The sequence below is a fragment of the Corvus kubaryi genome, unplaced genomic scaffold (genome assembly GCF_017639235.1).
Source record: "Corvus kubaryi isolate FWS band 111438036 unplaced genomic scaffold, C.kubaryi_AGA036_p1.0 37300, whole genome shotgun sequence".
Taxonomy (NCBI): domain Eukaryota; kingdom Metazoa; phylum Chordata; class Aves; order Passeriformes; family Corvidae; genus Corvus; species Corvus kubaryi.
In genome coordinates this window covers 279,823-300,068 of record NW_024581093.1, presented here as the reverse complement: position 1 = coordinate 300,068, position 20,246 = coordinate 279,823, and the positions used below count along the sequence as shown (strand labels likewise).

Sequence of the window (20,246 nt, the reverse complement as noted above, 5' to 3'; positions counted from 1 at the left end):
AGGGGAGGGGTGGGAGCTGCCCAGGGCCACGTCACACACACCTCACGCCAGGCTGGCTGGAGCTGGGGACACCAGGGACTCGCAGGGAAAGGTGACTCCCTCATCCTTCCATCCCATGCTGGTCCTGGGCAGATTCTCCACCTGAAGTCTGGCAGCATCTGAGATCCCACAGCACTTCCCAAAGGAGCAGGAGGCCTTCCTCCTCCAGGCCCTTGCTCGCCACTGCTGGCCAGGAGCGTGCCCAGTTTCCAGGGAGGAGGAGAAGGGATTAAACCCGGCCCGGGGTCTGGAGGGATGTGCAGGGCTGGCTGTGAGGCTGGGGGCTCAGCCATGCTCAGGGCCCTCCCCGTGGTGGAAAGGAGCTGGATTTCAGCAGCTGGAGCCGAGGAGCAGGATTGGAAAGCAGCTGGAATCAGCAGCCTGGCAGCCACACTCACATCCCAGGAGAGCTCCCAGTGAGCTCCTGTTCTGCTCCTCGGGATAAAACCCTTCTCCCACCTGGAAGCCGCCCCTGCCTGGCCTCATCTCTCCAAGCAAATGACATCAGGGGCTGCTGGCAGCCCAGCCAGGGCCAGGGCACCGTCCCCATGTTCCCTGATGTCACCTGCTGGCACCGGCGGGGCTGACGCTGCTTCCCTGGCACGCAGCTGCTTTCCAAGGCTCTTTGGGGTGGAACTGATTTTCCCTTCTCCCCCGCAGCAGGGACCCTCTCCTGGTGCCAGGCCTGTGAGGTGCTGCCTGCCCTGGCTCCCCACGGGGCTGGCTGTGGGACAAGTGCCCTGGGACAGGTTGGGTCCCCAGGGAATGCTGCTCCTCAGCGTAAACTGAGAGGCATCGAGGTGGCTTTTCAGGAAATGGGGACAAAAACAGCTGGAATAGTCCTTACAAGTGGAAGGGCAGGGTGGGAGGTGGCACCAGCTGAGCTGGCCAAGCCCCTCTAGCCAGAGGTGGGTGCAAGGTATAAAGAAAAGGTACCTGAATGCTCCCTGGAAAACAATTCCAAGCATTTGGGGGGTTAGTGAGAGCTCACACCACAACCTTGCTCCACTGACCACCTGGGGCTGGACGGAGACACTCCCAAGGGTCATTCATGGCTTCAGCCACTGCAAGAACAGCTCTGAGACAGTTTAGAAAACATAAAAATCAGTCAATATTTATTTTACCCGTGAGTCCAGTCCCTGCTGGGCCAGGGACACAGTCCCTGATGTTTTCAGGCTTGTGGAAGTTTCGGCACACAGGGATTTGGCTGTGACCACACTGAACCATGCTGGAGGAAGCATCTCCAAAGCCCCCATCATCCATCACACACCTGAGACCACTGAACACCTTTCCTGTGGCCTCTCCCGACCCCAAACTCCCCCCAAGAGCAGGCTCTGAGCTGGCAGCAGCCTGATGGCCCAAAACAGCAGAGCAGAGGAAAAGCAGCAGCACAGGGAGGGGGATGTGGTGCAGGAGATGGGGAATTGGTGTGGAACAAAAGGTGCCTGGGGGGTCCAGGGAAGGAAAACAGCGACTGAGCTCATCCCCACCAGCACCATCCTGCTTTAGGGACACAGCAGGCACTTTGTTCTCCTGGACAAGCACAGCCCTGATGTAGGAGCAGCTTCCTCTGGTGTGAGTGACAGCACAGAACACCCGGACCATCCCCTGAGGTCAAATACAGCAGGATTTGTCCCTTAAAGAAATAACTGCTTTTTGCCCATCTCCTGTGTTTCTTTGGGAATTTTTCAGCAGGTTCCTTGGAGGCTGACAGGCCCAGCTCAGGGAATGCTGGTGCCCTGTCAGAGCTCTCCTGCCTCAGCAGCAACGTTGTCACTTTGGTCTCCTAGAAACCACAGATTCAGTGAAGCTGCACCTTGGTCTCCATCCCCCCAGTCAGCCTGCTCCTTCTTTGCAAAAGGATGAACTCCAGAAGGGATCCTTACACTCAACTCAGTGTTTGGGAAATTTAGGATTGAGGAGCATCTGGCCATGCTCAAAACTATGTGTTTAACCCCCTTGCCCACCCCCTCGTGACACCCAGAGTCACTGAATGAAGCCCCAGATTTGTTCCCAGCGCTCCCTTGTTCTCGCTCCTCCTCAGTCATACTGCAGCAGGGAGTAGAAAGGGATGGAATTGAGCTTTTCTGACCCTTTCAGGGCTTTTAACTCTATGATCACCAGGCACTCCAGGATTTTGGCCTTCAGCCTCTTCAGCAGCTCACAGGCAGCACACATGGTACCTGTGGAGGGGAGCAGAAACATCCTCACTCCAGGGGCAGCTTCCAGCCCCACAGCCAGCCCTGCTGCTGCCAACAGCCTGTGGGTACCAGAGAGGTGTGGATACCCCTGGAAGTGTCCCAGGCCAGGTTAGACTGGCCTTGGAGTAACCTGGGCTAGTGGGAGGTGTCCCTGCCCATGGCAGGGGGTGGGACTGGATGGGATTTATCCAACCCAGCCACTCCATGATTCCATGAACACAGGTGTACGTGGGTGACACGTGCTTCCCTCACCTCCCGTTGCCAGCAGGTCATCCACAATGACCACCTTCTGTCCTGGTTCCACCGCGTCGCTCTGGATTTCCAGTTCAGCCTGCAGGGAGCAAGGAGCAGCTTTGTTTCAGCCTGGCCTCAGAGAGAAACCCCTCACGAGCCGCTGGTTCATGCTGGAACACAGACAAGTCCTCAGCGACATCAGCCTGAACACTCAGCACCTAAAATCCCAAAATTCCAGCTACAGCGGAGCACCACGGAAATAGAGAGCAGGGAGGGGATTGCTGGGCCAACCCTCTGGCACGCCAAGATCCTGAACTTCCTTCACATGAGTTACGGTGGAATCTTATCCCAGAGCAGTTCTCTGGCGAGGAAAACCCCCTGTCATGCACTGGGGAGCTCTGCCTGGAGCCAGATCCAAGCTGGCACCTGTCTGGATGTGCTGGGGTGGGCCCAAGCAATCCTCACGGCTTAGGCCTGGCTTTGGGGGTTCTGCTGCCATTAGTGATTAGTGGGAGTAGCACAGCTTTAGGCTCAGTCCTCGAGCAGCCGCGGGGTTACGGGGCAGGAGGGTGGGAAGCCATGCGGGACGGCTCTGACTTACAGCACTTACTGCCAGAGTGGGAAACACTCTCCGTGGTCATGCCCCTGAATTCAAGCCAAAGAAAGCCATTTAGCACCAAGTCTGAGCACCAAGCCCCTCACAAGAATCACGGCACAGCACCAAACATCACCCCCAGGCACAAAGGGAGCGACCGTGGCTCGGGGCCAGCTCAGCCATTCCCAAGGGTTGTGCATTGCTGGATTATCCACGGCAACAGAAACCCAGTCTGGGACCTCCCTCCCCACTGGTTTTAGCCCTCCTTGGCCCCCCAGCCCGAGCCCCTGCTCCTCCCAGGCGTTACCTTGCCATATTCCAGGCTGTAGGAGACGGACTCGGTGGGACCAGGGAGTTTCCCCTTTTTCCGTATGGGCACGAAGCCGATCCCCAACCTCTGTGCCAGAGGGGGCCCAATGAGGAACCCACGAGAGTCCAGGCCTGGGTAGCACAGGAATCAGGGAATCATTCACACTGGAAAAGGCCTCCAGGACCATCGAGTCCCACCATTCCCCAGCACAGCCAAGGCCACCACTGAGCCATGTCCCCAAGTGCCACATCCACACAATTTTGGAATGGTGACTCCACTACTGCCCTGGGCAGCCTGTTACAATACCTGATCACCCTCTCAGTGATTTAACTTTCCCTCATATCAAACATAAATCCTCCCTGGTGCAACTTGAAGCCTTCTCCTCTTGTCCCATCGCTCAGATTGGAGCCATTTCACTGGGGGAGGGTCTTGGCACGACCCCTCCATTTTATCCTCCCATTCAGGGGGGCTCTAACAGCAGTTTGCTCTTGAAGTCACTTCTGAGGGTTGACAACACAGCCCACACTCCTGGTGTCACCCAGATGTGCTGCTGACAGGCCCCAAAAGCCCATTTCCCTCCCCTCTGGCCCTTTTCCTTAGAGATAAACCCAGCAGAGCCCCGGTATCAGCTCGGCCACACAAGCAGGGACTTTGTCCCTCTGGGCAGACTTCACTTATCACAAGACACCTGGCCCAGGTTTGGTCCGTGCTCCCCGAACCCTGGGCTGTGGCCCGGCCCCAGCACTGCCTTCCTCAGCCCTGGGCCAGGTGAACACCTCAGAGGTTGCCTGTGCTGGCCTGGAGAGGCTCCCTGAGGAAAACAAGCAGGCTCTGCGTGCTCCCTCTTTTTTAACAATGAATTGTGCAACTGGCACTGAAGTATCAGAGGGCACACAACCCAAAGCAGTGCTTCAGGAACTTACAGCAGGAGGTTAAGGGTATAAACTGCCCCTGTGTTACCACACGACACAGGCCAATGTTCAGGTGATTTTCGCGTCCAAGGCCTACAACATTCCAGAAGGGCCACCCCACACTTCCCACCCAGAACACACCGCTCTGCCCCGGCCCCAGGGATGTTCAACCAACACTCACCTGCAATGAAGTCGATTTTGGGGAAAGACGCCCTCAAATGATCCTCCAGAAGATCAATCAAAGTCCTGAACGCCACAGGATCCTTCAGCAAGGGGCTGATATCGCTGCAGTGAGAGAGGGCGGGGAGTGAGGGACCTGCGGGGGCTGCTCTGGACACGCTGAGCTGCTGAGCCCGGGGAAGGCTCCTGGTGCTGCCAGGGCAGGGACGGGCACTGGGAACAGGAGCTGCCCGGCCTGGCTCCAGCCCTGCTCCCATCCCCATCGCCAGCCCTGGTCCTGGCGCCATCCCCGGCCCTATCCTGGCTCCATCCCCAGTTCTGGCTCCAGTCTCGGTCCTGCTTCCCTTCCCGATCCACCCCTGGCCCTGGTCCTGCTCCTATTCCCGGTCCATCCTTATCCCTGTCCCGGTTCCGTCCTCATCCCCGCCCCCATCTTCATCCTGTTCCCGTCCCCGTCCTACCGCCGGTCCGGCCCCATCCCCATCCCGGTGCCCATCCCGGTGCCCATCCCCGGCCGCACCGGAACAGCACGCCGGGCTCCGGGAAGTCCGGGAAGGGCCGGACGCGGTCGCGCACCGCCCGCAGCCTCTCGTCGCTCATGGCGGCCCCGCCGTGCGCAGCCGCCTCAGCTCCGGCCCGGCCCGGCGGGAGGGGCGGCTCCGCCCGCCCCGGGGCGGCCCCACAGAGCGCCGGGCACCGCAGTGTGCGGGCGGGACCGGGAGCGTGGAGCGGCTGTCCCCACGGCTGGTACCCCAGGGCATGGAGCAGGAGTCCCTCCGGTATCCCGGGGCCTTGGAGCCCCAGTCCCCCCGGTGTTTGGGGGCATGGAGTATCAGCCCCGCGGGCACACGGAGCTCTGGTATCCCCGTGTACACAGCCCCGAGTTCCCAGGGCGTGGAGCTCTGGTGCTCCAGGCACGGAGGGATCCCAGGGCTCCGAGCCCCGCGGGGCACGGAGGTGTGGTAGCCCCGCACACATCGATACCCCCGGTATGAGCACTCCTGGCTCCCTGGTGCTTGGAGCTCTGACACCTCAAGCACGGAGCCCAAATTCCCCGGTGCGTGGAGCCCTGGCACTGCAATGGATGGAGCCCCAGGCTCAGGTACCTGCTCCGTGTGGAGCTGGATTTCCCTGCCTCAGAAAGGAGCCCCCTGCCTAGGGGATCCATTTCCAGCCCCTCACCCTGCCCAGCCTTCCACAAGCTCCTCAGGACTTCACTATTTCCTGCTTTTCCATCCCTCGTCACCTCGTGTGAACTCCTGGAGTCGTTCTGTGTTTGTTACAACCATCCCCCACGAGGGACGATAACACAGCCCCGGCTCCTGGACCAACAGCTCCTGGTGTCACCGAGGCCTGGGCAGGTCAGGGAGCTCCCACAGCTCCTGTCTCCCATCTGTCGGAGGTGAATGTTGTTTGGCCACGCAAAATCCACTCAGTGAGTTCAGATCTCCTCTTCCATTAGCAAGCCCACCTTGGATCTGCTCCAAACCCATCTGGGCACAGCCCACTGCAGAAGCAGAAGCAGTTTGAGCCTGTGACACCCCTGGCTGAGCTCAGTGTTCGCTGCTGAGAGCTGTGACTGGGAAAACTTCACCCCACACCCTCTGGAGAGCCCCTGCCATGGGCAGGGACACCTTCCACTGTCCCAGGCTGCTCCAAGCCCCAGTGTCCAACCTGGACACTGCCAGGGATCCAGGGGCAGCCACAGCTTCTCTGGGCACCCTGTGCCAGGGCCTCCCCACCCTCACAGGGAGGAATTTCTCCCTAATATCCCATCTAACCCTGCCCTCTGGGGAAGCCATTCCCCCTTATCCTGGCCCTTGTCGCAAGTCCCTCTCCAGCTCTCCTGGAGCCCCTTCAGGCACTGGGAAGAGCTCTAAGATCCCCCTGGAGCCTCCTCTTCCCCAGGCTAAACAATCCCAACCCCTGTTAAACTCTCTGCTGCCAGAGACAGCCCCTGTTCCCTTCACAACCATTCCCTCACAAACTAAGATTTTCCCTGAACTCAGATTATCTCTTTGGCACCAGAAAAATCCTCTCGGGCAGCTGTTCCAGGGAAGCAAACACGGAGGAAGGACACAGCCTTCCAGTGGAACCGGGGCTCCGCAGCACTCTCACTCCCTGGGATGAGCTGGACGGGTTTGTCTTGTGGCCTTACAACCACAGCACTGGACAATGAGCTGTTCCAGCAACTCCTCTTCTTCCTGGCAGATGGAATTGCTGATGGAATTTATCTGCCTACTCGTGGAAATAAATAAGCAAGAGCTTATTTCCTGGGAAAAAGGATCATTTCAGCCTGCCAGGCAGCTCTGCTTCTGCCTCTCACTAACGGAGGGGCCGGAACGGGGGGTCTGTGTCACCCCTGTCCTGTTTGTGACCCCCCTCCTGATCCCACCCTTACTGCAGGAGACTCCACCACATTTTCCCAGAGGCTGAGTGGGGTTCCCAGGCCCCTCATCCCAACCAAGCCCTGGCAAACCAGCAACTTTCACCAGGATGAGCTGCTGAGTGCTCCCACTGCTCCAGCCCACAGCCAGGGATCCCTCCTCGGATGTGGGGTCAGTCTGTCTCCATCAGTTCTGCCAGGAAGGGCACAAAGGTTGCACCAAATCGGACTTGCAGTGATCCAGCTGCCAGAAATCCTGGTTAAAAGACAACATTCCCGAGATTCCTGTCTGAACTCCTGATTTATCCCTCATCTCAAAGGATTCCAACTGCACCCACCGGCACAGACCGGACTGTCACATCCCAAGGAAATCAGTTTTCCCTGGGATTGTTCAACCTTTCAAACAACACTGCTGACTCCTACTGCAATTTCCATCTGCAAAGAACTTTCCTAGGACCCCTTTCCAAATGTGATGTCAAAGGGCTCTGGAATATCACCCGGGAGGTGACTCCACATCCGCTTGTGGCTCGGAGAGGTTCAGGGCTGATCTGTGCCTGGCAAAGGAATCACCACCTGGAATCTGGATTCCCTCGGGAAACTCTGGGTTTGCCTCTTTTCTGGGCACAGAAGCCATCAGTGATTTAAAAGTGCTTTGAGGTCCTGATAGGAGAGGTGTTATTAGCCAGGGAGCACAGAAACTGGGAATATGAAAGCTTGGGAATGAACTTTAATCAGCTTAACCAGGCAATTAAAGAGCTGTGCTGAGTCTGGAAGTTTCTGTTCCGTTCAGGATTTTAACACTTCAGTGTGAAGTGGAACAAAATGCCCCAAATTTCAACGAGGGAAAATGAGCACAAAAATTTCCCTGCAAATCCACTGGAACATTTCATTTCAATCTCAGCTGAGGAAACACATGCACTTTAAACCCTTAAAAAAAAAAAACCAAACCAAATTTGAAATATCTTATTTCAACACCAGAAGAATGCAGCTCCCCAGCCAGAGCCCTGGGCTCAGGATAGAAGCATCCGAGCTGGTTTTGTCCCCCTAAAAGAGGGAAAGTGTCATGATCTGGCTCTGCCTCCCTCAGAGCCCGAGCCAGCACCTCCTGCCCGCTGCAGCAGGTTGGATCAGGCCCTTGGAGAAGACACAAAACTCCTGTCTCTCCTCTGGCCAGCCTGGATTTTGTGTCTGATCCAGAACTAATGGATTTGGCTCGCATTCCTCGCTGCTGGCTTTTATCTGCTCTCCCTTTCAGCTGGGAATTGTGCTACCAACCTCCTGTCACCCAGAGGGTGTTAAGTGACTCCAAGAGGGACAAAGGCCCGGAGAGCTGCCAGATTGCCTCCCTCCAGAAGCTGGAAGGCAGAGATTTTTTCTCCCTCCTAAAAGACCACGAGAGCTGCTGGCTACGGATCCACCTTTATTTAGGATTTATATAATCCGAACTAGACTTCAAGCAACAACAAAACTTTAAATGGTGGAAGGGGATATAAAGAAAACAGGCAAATGGAGCCTTGGTGTTTAAAATAGCCATTTTCCAAAGGAATAAAGAACCTAAAAATGGGATTTCAGTTCTTCCCTTACAGCTGTTCTTAAAACCTGACAGTTTAATTCAAGGGGCACCACAGTGTCGCCTCCTGATAACACAGAAAAACATCCAATGCTACCAGAAAACAAAAGGAAAAGTCGATTTCCAAGTATTCTAACTGCTAGGAGAGAAGGAAAACAGGCCATTCTAACTGCAGAACAGTTATTTGGAAGCTGAACAAGCAAAGGAACTCTTAAGAGAATAAAAGTGTGTTTGGTTTGTAAAGTTTCCCAGTGCGGAGGACAAGGGCAGGATCCCTGGGGAGGGATTTCTGTGCTGGCTGTGCTCCAGAGGCTGCTGGGGACTCTGCAGCCAAAAATCCACCTCCCAGCTCCTCCAAACCTTCCTCCCCCACAGACCCTTCTGTTCTCACCTTCCACAGGTTCTTCTTCAGCTGCTGGAATTCTTTTATGTGGTTATTTCGAAGCTGTCGTCGCTGGGGAAAACAAGAGTGTCCAACCTTCAGGAGATCCTTCATGGGAAACCAGGAATTTTGGGACACTGTCCATGGTGTTTGGGAAGGGCTCAAGGTGGCAGGTAATGGGAACTGCCAGCTTCCACTACTGTCCCAAGTCCCACAGCCTCCTCCTTGGAGATATTAGTTCCACTTCTTTTAGTCAAATCCCACTGTCACTGCCCAAAACCTCAGCCCCCAGGTTTCACCAGCAAATCCATGGGATTGCTCACTCCCCTTGTTCCAAACTTCCCCATTTTCCCTTCAACACCACATTCCTGAGCCTCCCCTTGGACAGGCAGAGCCGTGTTATCCCTCAGGCAGTGCGCAGGGCATTAACCTTGGCTCTAAGTGTTCGGAATGGATCTGCTGCTTCCCAGTTCCAGCCTTCAGCTCCCCAAATTGTTGGTCCCCGGGGACCAATTTGCCACCGAAATAATCCATTTGTTGCTGCAGGATTTGAAATCAAGGCTCCACGTTTGCAGCCAGAGCCTGCAAATGCAGCCGGAGTTTTTCCACGATTATTAGTTCCATCCATTTCGGAAGCTTCTCTGCACAGAGGCTGGGACGATAACAGAGCCTCAGGGGCAGAGCTGGGAGGCTTGAGAGGCTCAGCTAATTGGAAATTAAAGGCAAGAAAGAAATTCCTTGGACTCTTAGCCCAGGAAGATATTAAGCTTTTAGTGTTCAGTATAATAAATACAAAGAAAGGAACATCACAGCCCTAAACTCCAGCATTCCTTTGGCATTTCTCTCGTAGCTTGGGAAGAGAAGCCACCACCAGACCAGTTTGGCTGCTGCAGGTCCCTGAGTGGGCAGGAAATCCCTCCAGCCCCACTCCTGCCCCAGCTCCCAAACTGGGAAGCTTCAGGCCAGCAGCCCTGGATGGTTTTTAACAGCAGATGTGGCCACTCTGTGCCCTGAGGGGGTACGGGGGGGCTGCAGGCACCATCCCCACCCCTGTGCTGGCCCTGCACCGTGTGGGCTACGAGATCGATCCATGGTAAAAATAATTCCGGGAAAACAAACCAAGTTATTTTTAACCCAAGTCAGTCCCATGAGCCCAGAGGCGAACCTGGGAGAGTGCCCCAAAGCAAGGTGTTACTCCCTCGGCTTACAGGTGAAATCACAGGCTGCATTTCTGATAAATTACTTTATTTTTCCTCATTAATTCTTTATCTCACAACTCTTAAATCTGTACATTTTTAGGAAAGGCATCAATTTAAAATTCCTCCTATTACCCAGCTGTAAAACAACTATCCCTATTTAAATTTAAAGCAGAAGCTTTGTCACATGTAAACCCTGATTATTTATTATCTGCTTCGTGTCCTTTTATTCCAAACAGACACTCCATGGCTTCACTTACTTGCTCTCTAGTGCAAAGTTTCCCTCCAGGATCTGTGTCCTGAGATCATTCCAGGGAGGAACAAGGGTTTGCTGTGCTGGTAGGACAGACAAACCCCGTGGCTGCCCAGAGCAGGGTGACTTGTCCCAGCACGCTCCAGGGGCAAAGCAGGATCCTCCAAAGTGCAGCTGTGAACAAGAAAAGGAGGAAGCAGCAGGCAGGGGACAGGGAGGAGGTGTCCAGAGCACTCCCAGTGGGTGTTCACAAGGGCTGGGGACTGAGGAGCGTGGCCAGGCCAGGGCCCAGCTCTGATCCTGGGGGAACTCTTCCTAAGCAGCACAAAACCCCACGAAGTGGTGTTAGCTCACACCGATTTGAGGGCCGACAGGATTTCCAGGGAGCTGCAGCCATGGACTCCCTCCTCTGGTGGGAGTTTTATAGTGAATGCAGGGCTCGGGCAGTTCTGGGTCACGGAATCCGGGAATCAAAGTCGTTAAGGCTGGAAAAGACCTTTGAGATCATGGAGTCCAACCCTCAGCCCAGCACCACCACCATGCTCACCTCAAGTGCTACATCCACATTTTTTCAATGCTTTCAGGGATGGGCATTCCACCAGTGCCCTGTGCCAATGCTTTTCACCCTCTCCATGAAAAAAAATCCCCTAATATTCAACCTAACCCTCCTCTGGCACAACTCTCCTCCTGTCCCTGGGAGCAGAGCCCGACCACCCCGGCTGCCGCCTCCTGTCAGGGACTTGTGCAGAGCCACAAGGTCCCCCCTGAGCCTCCTTTGCTCCAGGCTGAGCCCCTTTCCCAGCTCCCTCAGCCACTCCTGGGGCTCCAGAGCCTTCCCAGCTCCATTCCCTTCTCTGGATATGGAGAAGCACTAAAGCAGAGGTGGAGCAGCCCCAGCAAACGGGGAGTTACTGGTTTTATCTGGTCTCCTGTGCTGACAGACCCACAGCTCCTCCCAGTCCTCCCAGTCCTCTCCTCACCTCACCTCCGAGGGAGCGGCTGGCCGGACCTCCCAAGCCTGGAGCTGTGTCTAAACAAGGAGGAATGTTATGGATGAGCTGGAAATGCCATGATATACTTGAAGGACAATTAGGAACATCCTAAGAAATGTGGGCTGTAAACAAATGCCACTTGCAGATGTGCAGGGATCCATGAAGTGCTGGCTGGGATTTCTGAGGGGTGGGAACAGCGAGAGCTGACTCCAGCGCTGTTCTTATCCCAACCTTAGGGGGTTATCCAGCTTCATGAGACACACACCAGGAATTACCGTGGAGGGGATTACAGGTACATAAACCAGGGGAATGGGGAGAATGGGAGTGTTTGGGATTACAGGAGGGTAGGAACAAGCAGCTGAGAGCCCGGAGCAGGCGGGAACACAGCAGCTGGCACAGAAGCAGAGCCCTCAAGCAGCTCCAAGCTTTGCTTGGGAAGGAAGTTGAGCTGTTTCCAGGTACAGAGCTCCTGGATTTTAGGAAAAACAGATTTTCCTAAGGCAGCACAACATCACCCAGAAAGGGCACGTGTACTGTGGGAAACACTGGAGGGGTGGAAGCGGAGCTGTTGGTGGGGCAAATGGAGAATCATGGAATCCTGCAATGGTTTGGGTGGGAAGGGACCTTAAAGCTCATCCCATTCCACCCCTGCCATGGGCAGGGACACCTTCCACTGTCCCAGGCTGCTCCAAGCCCTGTCCAACCTGGCCTTGGACACTGCCAGGGATCCAGGGGCAGCCCCAGCTGCTCTGGGCACCCTGTGCCAGGACCTCACCTCCCTCACAGGGAACAATTCCTTCTCAATATCCCATCCTAAATTTCCCCTCTTTCAGTTTGAACCCAAACATGCTCAGGGTTCCCTCCAGCTGCTGCCCTGAGAGCCCAGAGGAGCCTGCTTTTGCTCCAGACAGGTTTATTGGAGACAGGGAAGGGTGTGAAACAGGCTCCGAGGCAGAGCAGGAATGTGCCCTGTGGAATTGAGCAAAGGCTCTGTGCTCCCCAGGAACTCTGGCTAAAGGAGAGCTACACCCAGGCTGGGGAAAGTTTGCACAAGGAGAATTCCTCAGAGAGCGTGCGCTGGAAATGGGGTCAGGAGTTAAGGGCTGATGCAAAGGGGCATTTCTGAGCCTGCCCTTGGCTGGGCCCAGAGCACGAGATGGGAACTGTGACTTGGAACAGCTTCAGACCCAGAATCCTGGAAATTAAGGAAAGCTCCGAAATGAACACCTGACCCCCAGCTCCCCACAAACGTCCTGCACTGACAATTAGGCAACAGAATCCTGGAATGGTTTGGGTTGGAAAAGACCTCAAAGCTCATCCGGTGCAACCCCACTTCCACCATCCCAGGCTGCTCCAAGCCCCAGTGTCCAGCCTGGCCTTGGACACTGCCAGGGATCCAGGGGCAGCCACAGCTGCTCTGGGCACCCTGTGCCAGGGCCTGCCCACCCTCACAGGGGAGGATTCCTTCCCAATATCCCATCCATCCCTGCCCTCTGGCAGCGGGAAGCCATTCCCTCTGTCCTGTCCCTCCAGCCCTTTTCCTCTCCAGCTCTCTTGGAGCCCTTTCAGGCACTGGCAGGGGCTGTAACCCCAGTCCAACACTTACCTGAACAAAATCCTCACCTCTCCTTAAACCATAACCCAGGGAATGTTTGCAGCTACACATGGAAGGCGCTCAGGGCGTTCCCCCTGTGTCCAACCCCTCAGCTGTGAACAGGAGGGATGGGATCCTTTGTTTGCACCCAGAACTCACAAATTTAGGGAGAAAGGAAAAACAAGTTGATGTCCAGAGTTCACAATGGAAATCAAATGTTAAAACAACAAGTTACAGGCAAACAAAACACGGGCACTTTGGGCAGGGCTCTCTGGCAGCTCCGAGCTTCCTGACCCGTCCCATGGCTCCTGTTGGGGCACCCGAGTGAGCAAGGTTGGGTGGAAGGAGCAGGAGTGATCCATGGCATTTCGGAGCTGATGGCAGAGTCGTGGCTGTGCAGAGAGCTTTTCCAGCTGAAACAATCCTCACTGGAGTTACCATTTAGGGAAGCAACTGGGAGAAGAGAGGAGTGGAGGCTAAACCCTGAGCATGAGGAATATAAACACTGGCCCTTTGGAAGGGCAAGTGATGATATCATGCACATATCACACCCTTCCTGTGTAAACAGGAGTGCCAACAGGAGCAGAAGTGCTTTGGAAACTGGATGTCCAGCTGCCTCGGGCTCTCTGGGTAGTTCTGGAGGGCTGCAGCCATCAGTGAGGCCAAGAGCATTTCTTAGGATCAGACTCTGGCGCTTTCAGGCACTTCCCAAGCTTCTCACAGCCTGGAGGGGACCAATTCTGGTAAAAACAAACAAAAATAGACAGAAAGATGATTCACACCAAGTATCTGCTAAGCTCTCACCCCGACCAGCTCCTTATGATCCTCACAAAGACACTTTTATGTCCTGCTTGAAAAATGAAACTCCTCTTGCAGCCGAAGCCTCTGGGCTCATAAAATTCCCCACTCCAAACACTGCTCAAATAAAAGCTGGAGGGAAGGCTACAAATCCTGTGCAGCAGATGATTCCCTCTTCTGAGATACACCAGTCCTTCCTGGCCTCTCCCGGTTTGCTGGGATGCTGGTGTCCCTCCTTTCTCTCCTGCAGGAGCACAGAGCAACCAGACCAGAAGGTTTTTCCTGGGATTCCAGGAGAGTTCCCATTCTCAGCACTGCAATATCCAGGCACTTTCTCGAGGTAGCCAAAGGCAGCAGAAGGCCAAGGGTGTGAGAGAGATAAGAATGCTGGTATTTTAATGAGCATTGTGAGGGATGAATCCATGAGCAGATGGAGCAGGAAGCATTCCTGAGACACCTCTTCCAGTGCCTGCACACCAAAACTATTTGTTTTCCTTGTTTCCATGTTTCTTGAGCTACCTGAATGTGTGCAACAGGGAAAGGACACCAGCAAGGAGAGCCACAGCCAGCCTCAGCTTCCAGAGGGATTCATGGAGGAAGGAATTCAGATAAGTGAACATTTTAATTTCATTGAGGTTTTGCCATTTAACATTTGGGATTGTGGTCCTGGGAAGGGCAGGTAACAATTGCCATTCTGCCTTCAGGAATCTTTTGTGTTCATTGTCTGTCCCTCCCTCTCTCAGGGCTGTCCATCCACGGGACATTCCTGCTGTCCCTTACTAAAGGCCTGTTCAACTCTGACCCCTTGCCTTTCACTTTGCTGATTTTCACCCTGCAAGTATTTATGTCTTCTTGGAATTAAATTCCTATGGAAAAGGAAAGCTCAACCCCAGGAAAAAAACCGCTGGAGGAGGTTTGTGTTCCACGGAGCTGACAACAGATGGCAGTGAGACACCAGCTATTCCTGCAGAGGAGCAGCCACAGAGGGAGCTGCGCTGGAGGCACCTCTGCACGGAGGGCTCCGCAGGCCTGCAGAACAATTAATGCTCTTTTCTAAATTCTCTGGTTTAAAATGTGCGGCCGCGGCTGGAAAATTCAGACCACACTGCAGAAGGAATCGAGAGCCAAAGGAACACATGAAATGCTTGTTCTTTTGAAAAAGCAGAACAATAACTGGTCTGTGCTGCAGTCTCGCAGTCCCAGTCCCGTTGCTGGTCTGTGCTGGGAGCCCTGGGGACACCACCACGTGTGCTGCGAGCCAGGCCAGCCCCGAGCTGCAGGGAACAGCTTCTCCCACACCTCCCCAGCAGAGCCGGAGCTGGGGGAGCTCCCTGGACACTGCTGGAGGGACCCAGCACAAATGGGCTGCAGAACCTCCCCTGCTCCTGTGCCTCCATCAACCCACGGCTGCAGGAGCCCCAGGATGATCCCTCTGTGTCCTGGAATCCTGCAATGCTCTGGGTGGGAAGGGACTTTAAAGCCCCTCCAGTGCCACCCCTGCCATGGGCAGGGACACCTTCCACTGCCCCAGGCTGCTCCAAGCCCCAATGTCCAGCCTGGCCTTGGGCACTGCCAGGGATCCAGAGGCAGCCAGAGCTGCTCTGGGCACCCTGTGCCAGGGCCTCCCCACCCTCACAGGGAGGAATTTCTCCCCAATATCCCATCCATCCCTGCCCTCTGGCAGTGGGAAGCCATTCCCTCTGTCCTGTCCCTCCATGGCTTTGGACACTTCCTTGAACACTTCCACACACTTTGATTATGTAAAAGTAAAGACAATTCTTCTCTCTCCCAAATACATCAAACACCCTTATCAAATAAACAGGTGACAGGAGATATTGTCAGTAAACGATCTTTATCTCCCAGCATCCCCCAAAACCAGATTTAGGCCCCAGTCTACCCCAGCAATACAATCACCCTAAAAAGATTTGCTTATCTTCATTTCTGGTCTCAAAGGCAGCAATCTGGTGCCTGACATTTTAGTGTAGTGACCATGGGGTTATCCTGTGAGGGGTGTACACAGATTGGAAAACTCCCAGTGTTTCCTGCTGGGATTGAAACATTCCCCCTGGGATTAGGATCCCCCCAGCCCCCTTTCTGCCTCTGATGGCCTTCAGTTTGTGAAGCAGTTCGGGAAGAAATGCCTTTGCAGTGCAGGGCTCTGGCAGCAGCCAGGCCCTGGGGACAGTGCCTGAATCCCAAAGGTCCCAGAGGAGCAGAGAACAGAGTTTATTAAGGGAAAAGTTGAATAAGGAAAGAGAACAACAAAGAAACAATGGGCCCTCAAATCTTTTTCCTATTTAACATCCAAAAATAAAGAGATGGGACAAAGCTAAGGAAGATCTTTGCCTTGTTACTGAGGGGACACAGCTCCACATTTTGTTCCTTGCTGGTGACAGACCAGAGGCAGCAGGTTCTGACTGATTCAGGAGATTATTTCTGCAGCAGGACGATTTTGCCTGTTACTATTTTGTGTCAGCCCACAGACACATTCCCTCAGACTCCACAACCTCCTGTCAACTGACAACCTCCCCCAGATTATCCTGTTTCTTTCCCAGGTTCTCAACAAACCAAGCAGTGTTTGACAGGGGAGCCAAACTGTAACTTTCCAATGGAAACATGAAGGAGAAAACAGAACTGAAAATGTTCAATTCAATAAAGACTTTGGAAACTTCCGGCATGGGGGGGGAATTGGAGGAGACAGAGCAAGACCAAAGATACACCACTGAAAAAGAGGCACTGTCCCATGGAGGACTCAGAACAAAGAGGGCAGGGTTGGATGGGATATTGGGAAGGAATTCCTCCCTGTGAGGGTGGGCAGGCCCTGGCACAGGGTGCCCACAGCAGCTGGGGCTGCCCCTGGATCCCTGGCAGTGCCCAAGGCCAGGTTGGACATTGGGGCTGGGAGCAGCCTGGGACAGTGGAAGGTGTCCTTGCCCATGGCAGGGGTGGCACTGGATGGGCTTTAAGGTCCCTTCCCACTCAAACCATTGCAGGATTCCAGGATTCTGTGACTTTTGAGATTTGCAGAAAGGGGTTAGAAAGGAGAAGGATCTGCCCTGCCTCTAAGGAAGGACGCCACCAACAGGTGACCGTGCATCTCTCCTCCATCCCTTCCCAGTGCTGACATTTCATGAAACCTTTACAAAAGGTATTTTAATCCAAGGATTCCCCAGTGCATTTGTGCTTTAGGCACTCACCATGACAGCCTGGTCACACACGTTCAGCTGGGGCTGGCCTGGCACCAGGGTGGCCCTGTGCTGCTGCACCAGTCCTGAGATGCGCTCCACGGCCTGCTGGTATTCCTCACTGGCAAAACTGGAACGGGAGAGACACAGGGGTTACTGCTGGGGCTTCACTGTGGTGTCCACATCACCAGGCTGGGCCACAAGACTTGCCCTGGGCCACAAGGAGGGAGGAGACGTGCACACATCCTGCCAGCTGCCCACGGGTCTGTAGGGAAGGAAATCCAGGCTGACAGGGTACAGGTGCTCTGCTTAGGGCAACGAGGATGGCAGTGGCTTGTCCTGCCCAGAAATCACCTGGCTGCCAGCAGATCAGCTTTCCAAACTGCTGCTCCAGGGGCCCCAAAGGTTTCCTCCTCGTGCAGATCTGCTGCGAGCTCACGTGGGTTCCCAAGGGAACGGTGTTAGCAAATAAAAGGGCATTTCTGGGCCGTCCTCGAGCTGTCCTTTAAATGATGATCAAGGGAGACTTCCCAGACACAGGACAAACACTTTCCCAGACAGCTTAGGACAGAAATTTCCCAAGGCAACCCTTCCAGCGTGTCCCACCTGAGGTCACCAGCTCTCCACACTCACCCCCCAATCTTCCAAGAGGTCTCCTGGAACACCTGCCCCAGGCGGAGGCGTTTGTTGTAGGGAAGCGAAGGGAATGTCAATATTTTGTTTTACAAGAGTGTTCTCAGGAAGGGTTTCAAACACAGCCCTGGGCCGGTTAAACTCCACAATCACCAAGGAAATGAACTAAAATTATGCAAACAGAGAGGAGAAGAATAGAAGGGCCTTGTCCAAGACAAGAATACCTCCCCCATTCCACAACATCCCGAGGTTCTGCCCCATCCACATTCTTCCATTACAGCTTGATTATTCCAAGCTGGGACCCATCTGCCATGCCTCAAACATGGTTATAAACTACCAGATCCTGATCCACCCGATTCCTCCAGTAGGTACTTGTTGGAGTGACTCAGGGTGCACTTCACTCACACCTCAAGTATTTCTGAAATGCAGGATTCCTAACAATGATCTCACTTTGTCCATCATGTTAAGAGCCACTTAAAAAAACACCAACAACCCCACAGAGAGCGGCAAATTCCTTCTGAAGATAAAAGAAACAATGCAGCTGGGTCCTGAGCTCCCTCTGCTCCCAGGCTGAGCTGGCCACCAGCCCCACACTCCAGCTAATTTCCTTCTCTGCAAAACAATCACATTTCGAAGGCCAGCAATGTGCCAAGAGTTTCCAGTAAACCCTATAAATATCCCACCTCGGCAGGCAGCCAGGGAGAGGCTGATTGTGGGGCTGGGCCTGAGCTGTGCTGATAGAGAGCCGGAAGGGAATGTGGGATGAGGAGCTGGAGCAAACGGAGCTGCTGCTCTCACACCCAGCCGGCTGCAGCCTGGTGGAGAGAGCTGAGGGACCACCCTGAAATCCAGAGTATCCTGAGAAGCTCCCCAATTTCATAGAATCCGACAACTCTGGAATGGTTTGGGGCAGAAGGGATGTAAAGTCCATCCCATCCCACCCCTGCCATGGGCAGGGACACCTTCCACTGTCCCAGGCTGCTCCAAGCCCCAATGTCCAACCTGGCCTTGGACACTGCCAGGGATCCAGGGGCAGCCCCAGCTGCTCTGGGCACCCTGTGCCAGGGCCTGCCCACCCTCCCAGGGAACAATTCCTGCCCAATCTCCCATCTGACTCTGCTCCATGGAGGCTGGTTTTCTTTTCATGACCCCATTCCATAGGGGCTGCTTTTCCTGCCTTGGCTCTATGGAGATTCCTGGCTCAGCTAAGCTCAGTTTTTCCTCAGATATTCCTGTTCAGCTCTACAACGTCCCAAAATTCCTCATCCATGGATTTGTGAAGTATTTACTGACTGCACAGGAGTTAAAACTGCCTCCAGCCCTAAGCAAGTGCATTTTGAGACAAAATCTGCACAAGTGCCTCGAATTTGCATGTAAAATGGGGATAATTACCTCATGGTAATCAGTCTGAGTTGTTAAGGGAGCTGGGAACCTCTCCTACCTGGAGTCCCATCCTTTCCTGGAATGCATATGCCGGCCTGGGCTGCAAGGCAAGGTTTGCTACATTCCCTGTTCCAAAAAGAGGTGGAATTATCTGTACAGGTGTCTGGGCACCATTGTCTGCGAGGATGCAGCCCTGGGCGTGCTGCATTTCGTATTCCAGTTCAGCAATCCCGGGAAGGAGAGCTGGGAATAGCACTGCAAGAATGAGAGGGTGAGCAGGTGGCGTTGTGAGGAGTTTGCTAAAAGAGATCCCCCAGCGTCCATGAAATTATTCCACGCTCAGAACGAGGGAACAGAGTGGACAAAGTCCAGGGTCATTACACTAATTGACACTTTACCTCCGGGAAGTCCCTGGAGATGCAATCAGGGCTGGATTGGAGCGCGGGGTCCCAGGCACAGGTGTGGGCTGTGCTTCCTTCATTTACGGTAATTGTGCCTTGGCAATCTGCTCCCATCCTCCCCCCACAGCTCCGCTGGAACCTGCTCTGCTGGTTAACCCCAGCGTGCCCTCCCAGCAAACCCAGCCCTGCAGGGAGGAGGGTTTGGCTCACACAGGGTTAAAACTCTGCTTTAATCCTGTGGTCCTTGGGCTTTCACCTTCGGGGCCAATTCTCTGCCAGCGTTAAATGCACCCTCAAACAGACCAGCACCCAAACAAATCCAGGAGCGTGTCCAGCAGGATTTCAAGATGTTTTACACCTCATCCTGCTGATGCACAGCGCAGTGTCTGGCCTGGGAGTGATGGGACCGCGGCGTTACTGAGAGGCCTGGAGAAAATGGGAATGATGTATTATAAAAAATCCTAGAATGGGATTCACAGAAACCTGACAAAGGGCTCTACACCAGGCTGGACAGGGCTTGGAGCAGCCTGGTTTAGTGGAAGGTGTCCCTGCCCATGGCAGGGGGTGGAACAGGATGAGCTTTAAAGGTCCCTTCCAACCCAAACCATTCCAGGATTCCATGGTTCTAGGAATAGCAGCTCTCTGCTTGATATGAAGTTATGGGAAGAGCATGAAACGTGGATAATGATACTTTACTTCCTTCTCCCCTGGAATTATTTTAATTAAAACCATTATTTTTAATTGTGAAATACACCCAGATTCTGATAATTTGATTTTATCTGTTATCAGTGCTTTGAGGCTTCGCAGCACCATGGTATCCAAGTCTTGATCTTGTCTTATTATTCAGTCTTCCTCTGTTCCTCTCTTCTATTATCAAGTTTATTCACAATTTCAGGTCTGCACAATGCAGGAGGCAGAGACAGGTTTGGGGCTCTGCTGCTGGAATTACTGCAGAGACTCAGAGGAGCCAAAGGAAAACAAATGAGGAATCAAGGAGTGAACG

The 20,246-nt window shown here is 54.1% G+C and overlaps 2 protein-coding genes across 6 annotated transcripts in view; both read right to left on the bottom strand.

Moving 5' to 3' along the window:
- Positions 1–1,126: 1,126 nt before the first annotated feature.
- Positions 1,127–5,111, bottom strand: APRT (adenine phosphoribosyltransferase). 3 transcript variants are annotated; one of them, XM_042027028.1, is made up of 6 exons: positions 4,991–5,111; positions 4,472–4,575; positions 3,377–3,510; positions 3,085–3,119; positions 2,493–2,571; positions 1,127–2,222 (listed from the first exon to the last, which is right to left on the bottom strand). In XM_042027028.1, the coding sequence occupies exons 1-6, from the start codon at positions 5,068–5,070 to the stop codon at positions 2,193–2,195; spliced, it is 462 nt and encodes a 153-aa protein (XP_041882962.1). In that variant the 5' UTR covers positions 5,071–5,111; the 3' UTR covers positions 1,127–2,192. The 3 variants fall into 3 exon arrangements, with proteins under 3 accessions (XP_041882962.1, XP_041882963.1, XP_041882961.1); XM_042027029.1 differs by lacking the exon at positions 3,085–3,119 and having other exon boundaries at positions 4,932–5,107; XM_042027027.1 differs by lacking the exon at positions 3,085–3,119 and having other exon boundaries at positions 4,991–5,106.
- A 6,071-nt stretch (positions 5,112–11,182) lies between these two features.
- The window catches only part of GALNS (galactosamine (N-acetyl)-6-sulfatase), a 41,741-nt gene continuing 32,677 nt past the window's right edge, over positions 11,183–20,246 (bottom strand). For 2 of the 3 annotated variants that reach the window (XM_042027018.1, XM_042027022.1), the window contains 2 exons: positions 16,839–16,956; positions 13,042–13,583 (listed from right to left, as the gene is read on the bottom strand). In XM_042027018.1, coding sequence (XP_041882952.1) covers positions 13,497–13,583; positions 16,839–16,956 — 205 coding nt within the window. In that variant the 3' untranslated portion in view covers positions 13,042–13,496. Of the gene's footprint in view, positions 11,288–13,041; positions 13,584–16,838; positions 16,957–20,246 lie in introns of those variants that run through there. The other variant, XM_042027019.1, reaches the window with a different exon arrangement.